This window comes from Topomyia yanbarensis, chromosome 2 (assembly GCF_030247195.1).
Source record: "Topomyia yanbarensis strain Yona2022 chromosome 2, ASM3024719v1, whole genome shotgun sequence".
Lineage (NCBI taxonomy): Eukaryota > Metazoa > Arthropoda > Insecta > Diptera > Culicidae > Topomyia > Topomyia yanbarensis.
In genome coordinates this window covers 374,095,680-374,106,529 of record NC_080671.1, presented here as the reverse complement: position 1 = coordinate 374,106,529, position 10,850 = coordinate 374,095,680, and the positions used below count along the sequence as shown (strand labels likewise).

The following is a 10,850-nucleotide window of genomic DNA, read 5'->3' as shown; positions in this document are numbered from 1 at the left end:
TACCTGGCTCCAACATTGCTTCCTGAGCCCCTACTGGCCGTGAGCCAAGCAGCGCGTAGCGTGCTAACCGTCTCGTTCCACCAGTTGGCTGGACGGCGCTTATTGCGTCTTTCCAGCTATCGCGGCATTGTGGCTTCACAAGCCGCCACAATCCTTCTTGTTAGGTCAGCCGCATCCACGTTCTCGGTCTCGCTGTTCGGCCGAAGTGACTCAACGAAGAGGTCTTTGTTGAATGTTTTAGTTTTCCGTTCTCCGGTCTTCCTTCTCCGTACTGCAGCAGGGTTCCCTGGTAGTCACTATGTGTATTCGTTTCACATACTCTTCAATCCATGTTCGCCGTTAACGAAGGACTATAGAATGTGACGTCGATGATACACTCTCTCCCTTCTCTCCGAAATGTGCTAACAGAACCTTCATTGCACAATCGTACGTCTAACTTCGTTAGTGCTTCCTGCAGGATATAGCCTCTTGTGTTGGTTACTCTACTGCCCCATTCCACAGCCCAGACATTGAAGTCACCACCAATGACTACCGGCTTCTACTCTACTGCCCACCTTGGAGGAGCGTAACAGCTACACACAAAGACGCCACTGATTTTGGCGGTCACCGCCCATAACTTGTATCACAGACGTTCCTGATCTATCCGCTACCCAGATACCGTTATCATATATTGTGTATATCTATACGCATAATTCACTACTGTGTACTACATATATCCACCCCGAAAAAAAATTCTTACTACGCCTAGATTTTTACCTTTGAGACCTGACATGGGCTACGTCTCCCATTTCTGCTAGGTTTGGGAGACTACCGTCGTTAATATTGAGGGGTGGTCGAATGTTTTTAGGGAGCCTCTGCACGAATACCATTTTCAGTAGTGCTTCGTCGACGTTGAGTCCGGAAGATAGTTCTTGCATTTTGGGAGATCTCCAGGCACGAGTAAAAGCACAGGTACTTGTATGACTATTTATTTCTGAATGCCAGTTCATTTCTCTCTGTCCTTATATACTAATCATTCCGTGATGCTAGTTTCGCGGCAAGGGTGCGTCATACTCTGCTAAACGATACAGTTGAGCTACAGATGGTTAAGTCGATTGACGTATGGTCAATAACTACAACGTAATTCGAAAGGTCAATTAGTTTCTTGTTGTTCTTATTAATCTACTCTATTTATTGATGCTAATATCATATTTATATTGCAGTCTATATTACTAACTTTCTCAAGTATCGCTAATCACTCCAATAAATGCACATAAACTACGAACTTGTGCACATAATCCATTACCCCAGATTCGTTGCCAAAAGCGTGCGCAACAATCTTCAACTTGTAGATCTTACCACGCTGGAGTTTCTTGTTTCCGTACAGGTAAACGGCTCCGGAGGTATGCGGAGTCTTCTCCACTCTAAACACGTGGGCGTACGTTCGTTCCAGGAAACTGAATGTCGTCTGCATCGTAGCATGCTGGTAGGCTGGAATCGCCAAGACGGCCAGAGGTTGCTTCGGAGGAAATTTATCTATCGAAATAACTTTATAGGTCAGCGTTTGTTCGATTTGGGCCCCATCTTGACACAGTTGGCTTAGTCCATATCGGCAGTCTTGATAACATTGGCTGGAAATGCTAAAGATAAGACTAGGCTTAAAATAATGTGCCAAGTTGAGTTACCCTAGCAGTTCATCTTCCTCGTATTCTTCGGGGCAGGCTGTCGGAACGCATACGTAGCTACCTTTGGTATTTAAACAAGACTGACCTTCGTTGCACTCGTCTTCCTTTTCGGCACATTCGTCAGCATCTGTTATTAGTAAGGGAAAAGAGAAAATATTCCAGCACGGGTTTTTAGCCGAAAAGACTTACCAATACACTTGCTTCCATCAAGATGGTACCCATCAGGACAAATCATTTCATTGTTCATAATGCTAAACGCGGGTTGTTGACGAGTTCTCCGTTTGGAACAAGTTCTATTATCTGCTGCGAGAGTGAATCCCGACGGACAGAAGCAACTGTATCCACCCGGATTATTGACGCAAAAGTGTGAGCAATCGTGAGTTTCCTCACGACATTCGTTCACATCGACACACTCATCGGATATCATTCGGTAGCCTGCCACACAGAGGCATTCGTATCCTCCCTGATTGTTGACGCATATTTGCCCTTGGGTAACACAATGGTTTTCGCCTGTTTCGCATTCATTCACGTCAACGCATCTTCCTGCCGTTCCGTTGTACACCAGCCCCGTAACGCAGTTGAACTCAACTGAATTGCTAAGTCCACCGAAATTCAGATGGTATCCGGCAGTGTCCTGTGACAAATTGACGGTGTTTTTGAGACTTACTATGATTTTGTGATGACCCTCAAAATCCTCGTCGATTACGTCTTCTACTGGTCCATCGATATATTCGACTGGAGCGGCGTCGGCAAACTCAAAGTTACGAATTACTTTGAATTTTTGCGGCACTTCAGAAACAGGGCTGTCCTCGTAGTCATCTTCCTCTACGGATGGGTGTTTAGATTCGTACGTCAAAAGAGGGGAGAATTTTCGCTGAAAAAAAAAATGATGGTGAGTTCGACAAATTTGAAACTATTTAATAAAGTGTACCTTTGAGTCACGGTTTAAATTTTTTATAAGCGCATCGTTTCGGCATGATTTGCTAGAACACTTCTCGATTTCAATATTCTCGCCCTCACATTGACGACCTCCGGTTTTCGGTTCAGGGTTCGTACACGAGCGCTTTCTGTGTCGCAAGCCAACTCCACATGGTTTGCTACACTTTGACCAAGGACCCCACGAGGACCACCCACCATCTACAGTGCATTCGCCTTCTTTGCAAATTTTAATGTCACTTTCCGATCCCTTGCAAGGCAGTCCACCGTTACGAGGAGCTGGATTGGCACAACTTCTCCAGCGAAGCGATCGTCCAAAACCACAAGACTCGCTACATGGTGTCCATTTGGTCCATGGTGTCCATTCACCATCGACAGGACAAAGCCTAACTGAGCAAACTTCTTCCTCGTGATCTTCCCCGATGCAGGGTTTGCCACCCAAGGATGGCGGGGGACTATCACACGTACGATTCCGAAAGCGAATCGACTTTTGCCCGGTGTACTCTGCAACACAATCCTGTGAACAGTTGCTCCATTTAGTCCACATTCCCCAGCCGCCGTTGACTGGACATGGAAGCATTTCACAGCTTTTCACCTGGACATTTTCGCCCATACAGTTATATTGAGCTCCGTGAGCTGGTGACCCGCTCAGCAGCAAACATATACGTGAACGGAATTGAGTTCCTTTACCACAGCTGGAGCTACAGGCACTCCACTCTCCCCATGGAGACCAGCTAACGGGAACTGTAAAGGAAATATGCTTACAACTACACTCTTACAATCAACAACTAATCTGGTCCTACCTTCTACAGTCACATAAAACTCCCGGCTAACCTGGCCGTGCAGGTTTCGTCCGACACATTTGTACTCGCCTTCATCCGTAGACCGTGCACCAGAAATTCTCAAAATTTGACCACTCGCCGCGAAGAAAAGCCCCGTTTCTTGACCATTCAAAACAGTGCCATTCTTGGTCCAGAAAACCTCCGCTTCTGGTACGCCAAGAACTTCACAATTCATGTCCAGACTATGATGCAGCAGAACCATCGGTTTCGTCGCATAATCGATGTTTTTGAACCATGGTGCAGACTGAACGACCACGTGGAATAGCTTCTGAGTCGAGCCGGCTGTATTGTTCACGTAACACGAATACGTGGATGTCGCTTCGACGTTATACAATTCCAAAACAGACTCCTTGTTGGGTAGTCTCTCGTTAAGTTTCTCGTCCAGGTAAACCACCTTAGTCCAGAAGATCTCCGGTGCGGGGTTTCCCAGGCTAGCACAATCCAGTGTTACGTTATCGCCTTTGAGAATAGAAATTTCCTCCTGTTCCGGTTGATCGGCCGCTGCTTCATTGTCACTGAAAACTACGCTGTTAATCATCGTCGGAGGAACGAGAATACTTACGGAGAAGGACAGTTCCTGCTTGCCGGCGGGGTTTTCCCCAACGCAGGTGTAATTTCCTTGATCTTTTCGACTGGTTGACGATAGAAATAGTGTCTGACCGTTGAATTTCATCGGTTTCGAATTGCGGAACCAACTAACAGCAGGTTTGGGATTCCCTGCCATCGGACAGTACAGGTATAATGGAAGCCCTTCTAAGATGGCAAAATGTGGACCAGTCTTCAACTTGTTTAACTGGATGAACGGTGCGACGAATACTTCGACCTTGGTATGGCGATCGTCATGGCCTACGGCATTTTGGGCCAGGCATAGATACTTTCCGGCAGAGTTTGCTGTAGCACTCAATTCGTGGAGATTCAAATGAATTTCGAACGGTGAAGTCTTCGTGGCGATGAATTGTTGCGATTGTATCGAATAAGTCTTGCCTTGTAATCGATACGACTTGTCAAACGCCATAGAATCTAGTTCCAAATCAGAAGTTGATGCCAGTACTTCACCCTGGTGAATGATGCTAACGATCGGCAACGGATTACCAACTGCATTACAATCTATGTTCAAAGCGGTACCTGCGATAACCGTACGATTTTCGGGGAAAAGTATAATCTCCGATGGTTCTGAAGTACCGATAGGGATAGATTGGATTATTTACAAATGTGACGAGTTAACAATACTTACGGTAAACTGTAACCTGAAACTTCTTTTCATCTGTTCCGAAGATATTTTCGGCCTCACATGTGTATATACCTGAATCCTCCGGTTGAATAGCAATAAATTCTAGAGCATCCTCAAACTCCTCAAGAATGGTTCTGAAATATGACCAATGTAGTTAAACCCTCACAACCAAGAACAGATCCTTACTCGTCTTTCGTCCACTGAATGCTGGCCGGTGGGTTAGCTCGCATTACACATTCCAACCTCAGATCCTCATCCTTGAACACCTCGATATGACTCATCGCGTCTCCCCAGTGCCGTGGAGATGTCATAACATCTAACCTGTAAACCTTTCGAGCACTTCCCAGTTCGTTCTCGGCAACGCATGTGTACAGGCCGTTGTGATGCGTGTCCACATCTTCAACCACCAGTTCGCTGCCTCGCGTAATCACCGAATCGTCTTTACTCCAATAAATTGCAGGCATCGGAGAGCCACTTGCGTGACAAATCAAATGTAACTCTTCGCCGCTTAGAAGACTAACTTCCGCTACATTTTCAGCGGGTGACGAATCTCTTACATCAACCTCATCGCTAGCGTCTACGAGATGAATTTGTTCGATCCGTGGAGGCGACAGAATTCCTACTATGAACGAATGATTGTTTCGGCCGGCAGGATTCTCGACAAAGCAAGTGTACGTTCCTGCGTGCGCTTGACGAAGCCGTTCGATTTGGAGAATGTTTTCTACTATCCGAACGTCTGTTAAGTCCAGATAGCTGTCTAGGTTACGTTCATTCAATTGCCACAGGAGACTATCGTAGTTATCGAAGGGACAAACTAACTCTAGCGAAGTGTTCTGTTTAGCTTGAACGGTTGGCTGCGTCTTGGAAGAATTCGAGATTCTGCCCGGAGGAGTAAGAACTGTTATCTCAATTGAATGCGTTTCAATGCCTTCATCATTTTCCAATGAACAGGTGTAATTGCCGATGGAATCCGTATTGTAGGAAACTATCAAGCTAGCGTTTGGTTGTAGTGGAAAGTTGTTCTTGGTCCAAGAAGCTTGTGGTGGAGGGTTACCTTCGCCGGTACAATTTAGCTGAATTTCCTCGTTCGGAAGTAGCTGAAGGCGTTCCGGCAAATGGGAAGTGATTCGCGGAGGTTCTGCGGGAATTCGTTGTTATTATATACAAGAACAGATAAAATTTGTCAAAGGATACCTTTTACAGTTAGATAGTATACTTTCTGAAGGTTTCCAATTGAGTTTTCGGCGTTGCATACGTATATTCCCTGGGTATTCCCTGTTGCATTTTCGATCAAAAGACCTGTATCAGTGATTCTAACGTTGGTCAACCTATTAATTGGGATACTGTCGAAAGCCCAGCTGATATTAGGCTAAGGAATAAGGTAATTAAGGTCTTAGTTATTTTTGAACATATTGAACAAATACAGTTGCAGTTACCTTTGGAAATCCATTTGCAGCGCATTCCAAGCTGACGTTCTTACCACGTGACACAAACACGACTGTATCTTCCGATGGACCTGGCACAAACTGCGGCTTTCCATACACCAGGACCGTAGTAACAGCTGATAGCTGTCCGAACGTATTATTAGCACGACACTCGTAAATTCCAGAATCGTCCAAAGTTGTGGCGAAGGGTACCGTTTTCTGTAGCGGTTGTTCATTGAAGTACCACGTGACTTCCGGAGTCGGAACGCCAGCAACCGGACAATCAAGCGACAATGGTTCCCCAACGGTAACGTTGAGAGATGCTTGCGGAAGAGTTGTGAAACGTGGAGAGCTACCATATCGCAACAGAAGATCTTTGGAGGAACTTCCCATAGGATTTGAAGCTAGACACTGATATATGCCTGCATAAGTTGGTCCGAACAGCTCGACAAACCGAAGCGTTTTGTTATCGTTTTGCAGCGTAAACCGGTGATCATTATTGACAAGTTCTCCGTTGAAGATCCATTGAATTTGTGGCTCGGGAAGTCCCGTAACATCACACGTTAGATAGTGAACGGAGTCTTCTAGTCCTATACTTTTCACAGCTCGTGGTTGATCATCAACTAGAACTGTTTCGATTACAGGTGCTTCCATCAAACGAACTTCTAGAACGATACTGTCTGCTCCGTGAGCGTTCGATAGAATACAGCTGTAGCTTCCTTGGTTTGTCGAGTTGAAATTTTCAATCGTCAGTTGATATTGGACGGCATTACGAGTCTGGTCGACGTTCAGGTTAACCCGGGCATTATCCTGTGAGTCGTACGGACTGCTTTCAAATGTAAACTGTTCACTTGTCCAGATGTATTCGCTTAGTGGTTGACACAAATCACAAGAGCAGTTCAACGTCATCGTGTTTCCTGGCTGTACGTAGATTGTCGAATCTTCCACTTTTGGGATTTTTGGTGGCTCTACAAATATCTCATAAAGTATACAATGTATAAGTTCCAAATCCTATGTGGGAAATTATTCCAAGTCAAATACCAGTTCTACCAGGCTTTGCTACGGTTTTTGGTAGCGAATTTCATTGATTACTTCTTCTACAAGGGACAAAGGGATCTAGCTGAACTCGAAAAAGGGTTGCAGTAAAAGATTATGTACACATTAGGGTGACTTCGTGAGCTCAAATTAGAATTAAACTAAGTATATTATAATAATTATAATAGTATTGTTTAATAAAAATTTTGGAAGCCTTTTGTTTTGAAAATCATTAGAGCTTTCGAAAATTTGCTGGGCTTTCGGAAAATTGCTTGAAACTGTCGCAGTGATTCCATATTCAATATCTAATAACTAAAAATAACACCGGCATGAAAAGATTTACAACTATTGCTGGAATCCGGAGTATGCATTACTCTTAGACAATTGCTCTAGGAAGGTTATTGCATTACGTCCTGATAGTAGTGCATCGAAGAGACCGAGACTCGAGAGAGCTTATGGGCCTTTTTTAATGTTTTGTGTTTTTTTTTTCATACTCTGCATCAGCCCAAACTGACAATCAGCCAACAGCCTGTGCACACTGGCGTGGCCGCTTGGCGGGTCACCGTGGATTGACTTTTTCTGTGGGCTGCGTTTGTAAACATTGTTCAACAGCTTAATGGCAGTGTTTGTGAGCACGGCTCGCAGTGGGAGTCATTGTGTGTCGATTTATCGGTCGGCTTTGTCAACGTGAGCAGGCGCATTGAAAAAAATATAGCAGTTGAACCCTATTAGTTCTGTTGTGTTGTAAATAATTGTAGTTTTATTAGTGTACAATTGTTATGTGCTAGTCATACACTGAGCCAAAAAATCATATCAATGTTAAGTGAAAAAGCACGTAAATATTAAAAATAACCAATCACATTAGATTCATGTGCAGCTATATCTACTTTGATAAATAACAAATGCTATATCGATGACTTTCAAGTATACTATACATACATTCTATGTGATTGTCACATACTTAAGTATTACGTGTAAAGAACATGAATATTACGTGAATATACAATGTGAAAAAAGTTGACAGTTTCAATATGGTTTCACGCATAGTAACAGCACAAGACAAAGGAGTTACGATCGGAGATACTCGAACGCTTTTCTGAAGGTATTTAAACGTAAATTCAATCGATTATGTACATAATAAGCAATAAAAATAAAATGAAATTATATTTCAGAGTGCGGATACGGAAACAAACTGTAAGCATTAAAGGAACCAACGAAAATTGCGACGAAGTTTGCTGATTTCCTCAACACAAAGGATGCATTGTAAGAGAACCGGTTCTAGTTGTTGTCAGTTATGCAAATGTTATTAATTATAAACAAAGCATATAAATATAAGATGCATTAGAATAAAATTCCATGCCTATTTATTTATTCACCGTCTTCCACCTTTTTCACACATAAGAAAAGCATTTGAATGCCAGAGCCGTCTTAAGACCACTCGGGGCCCCTGGGCACAACTGAGTTGAGGGGCCCCTATAATTGAACAGGCATATACTGCTGTAGAGTAGGATGATCAAAAAATTATCTCCAGCATCAGGGAGCCATATATGCCACCTTTCCACCCCATATGATATAAGCTGATCTTCATAGTTGTAAGACGTTGTTTGGGGCTGAAGAGTGCCTCCGTCAATAATGAGGAATGAGTAAGGAAAGTCAAACGTCAACTCTACAATGTCGACGATTCATTCAATCATTGTCCTGACACTATGACAATCTTAGAAAAATATTTAGCAATATGCCAATAAAATTCAACTTGTTAATAGATGATGACTACATGATTTACAAAAGTTACATTGATTCGTACAAAGTTGTTCTCAGTTTCTTACTGTTCCTGATACGATGCAGTTGGAAAAAGCCAATTCCCAACTTTAAAAAAAGCCACACTTTTTTCAATCATAATTCAACTTCATTTACAGATGATAATATTGAATATTACAGCCATTGAAATCAATCGATATTATGTCGAATCAAAGTGCGCGATTCGAGGTTCATTCTTTTTAGATATTCGCATTTTTCGCTGCAGGATTTTTTGAAATAGCGTTTCTTCATACACAAATTGCCGGTGAGGTAGATTTTTGTTATATATTTTAACAGAAGTTTTGTACTTTCTTTTATAGTATTTTCTTTTATAATAGGGGAGCCCGGGGCTAGTTGGCGGTTGGGGTAAGTTGGCGGAATCCCCTTTTCTCCGTTTCTATTAGACATAAAGCGCTCTCTGTCGTTGTGTTTGCCCTTTCATGCAACGTGTTCTATTTCGCAAGATCTACCAAAATCAAAGCGGTAAAAAAAATGAAAACTGAAAACACCGCCAACTAGCCCCGGTCTCCCCTATTCAACGAATTAGTATCTCAAAGACGGCGCCGGTAGTCAAGTGGCAAATCTAGGGTTTTGATGGTAGAGTCGTAGTCTAGTACCGTTCTGTACTAGACTACGACGGCATAGTGGAAAAGGCCTAATCTGGCCGCGAAAGTATAGTGAACTCTCAAGAAGTACAGAAGGAGAATTAAACTGGATTCCTAATTTTAAGATAGCTGTAAAAAAATCAAACAGACTATTGTAACCCACCGTTGTATATAGCATTTAATTTCTAGTTTTAAGATAGCTGCAAAAATTTTCCTATTTTATAAAAAAAATTCAACATTGTAACCTCCTAGTTTTAAGATATCCAAAATGTGAAAACAAACGAGTTTGGCACCGCCAAGCTAACACATTTGTGCCTATCAAATAAACGAACTGAATAAAAAAAGTCCCAGAGTCATTTTTAGAGGTTTTCATGAAGATTTGTCCATGCACGATCCCTGATGTGATAAAGAAATTAAAATTTTACACATGCGCGGATCGCTTGCCAAACAAGGACTGTGTACCGAATTTCGACATCTTCTTCTTCCACTTTCTGTACAGCTTCCTTGTGCCACCTTGTTGCCACTACTGATGCCTTTCGAACTTTACATACGTATTGTAGAAAACATTTCATTGAAGCGAGTAAAGGCGCTATAATATAGGCTCATTAGCCAGGGCAAGACTACATACCTCTGTCCCATCCCAGGAACTTAGGACCAAAGGAGTGACATTTACCTTTTTAGCCAAATCACTCCCATCGATTTACCAAATCCCCATCAAATTGAAACGGTCGGTGCGGTTGTCCACGTTTCTTCCTTATTTAAGGTTCTAAATGATTTGTTGATTGAATTCTTCATTAAATGAATAATTTGATTGCCGTATCATTTTGAATCATCTTCATTCTGTACGCTGCACAGTTGGCCTGGCTGTTTTAATGATTGTGTCACATACCATATGTGCCACAAACATTAATACTGACAAGAAAAATTGTACGTGAAAATTTGCAATTTTCCAGGATTCCTACATGTATTGGCTATGTATGTGTAGACTAGGCTAAACTAGCATTGTAGAAAATAATTCATTGTTTTTGCTCAAAATGATTTGAAACTTGAATCAAAATGTTGGATTGACGTTTGAATTGGTCCAATACCATCCTGATCATGTAGTGCCTCGTTCGCTATCGCTACCATCACTCTGGTTGATTGTCTGATGCTCTCTAAAAATCACATAGGATAAGGTGCAATGTGTGAATCCGAGCAATTGATCCATTGTTACCCCGCACGCTAAAGAGTTATAAACAATTAAGTGCTACTATTTTTTGAAACTATGATTCTATATTCATCCTAAGTTGGGGGCCCCTAAAAGCCCGGGGCCCCTG

General features: G+C 42.6%; 1 protein-coding gene across 1 annotated transcript in view; it reads right to left on the bottom strand.

Annotated features, from left to right (window-relative positions):
- Positions 1–952: 952 nt before the first annotated feature.
- Positions 953–10,850, bottom strand: part of LOC131684584 (hemicentin-1-like) — a 33,920-nt gene continuing 24,022 nt past the window's right edge. Inside the window, exons 3-11 of the mRNA XM_058967587.1 lie at positions 6,110–7,065; positions 5,868–6,042; positions 4,860–5,811; positions 4,677–4,807; positions 3,404–4,615; positions 2,596–3,344; positions 1,854–2,538; positions 1,665–1,791; positions 953–1,610 (exon numbers count right to left, since the gene is read on the bottom strand). Of these exons, the coding sequence (XP_058823570.1) occupies positions 1,235–1,610; positions 1,665–1,791; positions 1,854–2,538; positions 2,596–3,344; positions 3,404–4,615; positions 4,677–4,807; positions 4,860–5,811; positions 5,868–6,042; positions 6,110–7,065 (5,363 nt within the window). The 3' untranslated portion in view covers positions 953–1,234. The remainder of the gene's footprint in view (positions 1,611–1,664; positions 1,792–1,853; positions 2,539–2,595; positions 3,345–3,403; positions 4,616–4,676; positions 4,808–4,859; positions 5,812–5,867; positions 6,043–6,109; positions 7,066–10,850) is intronic.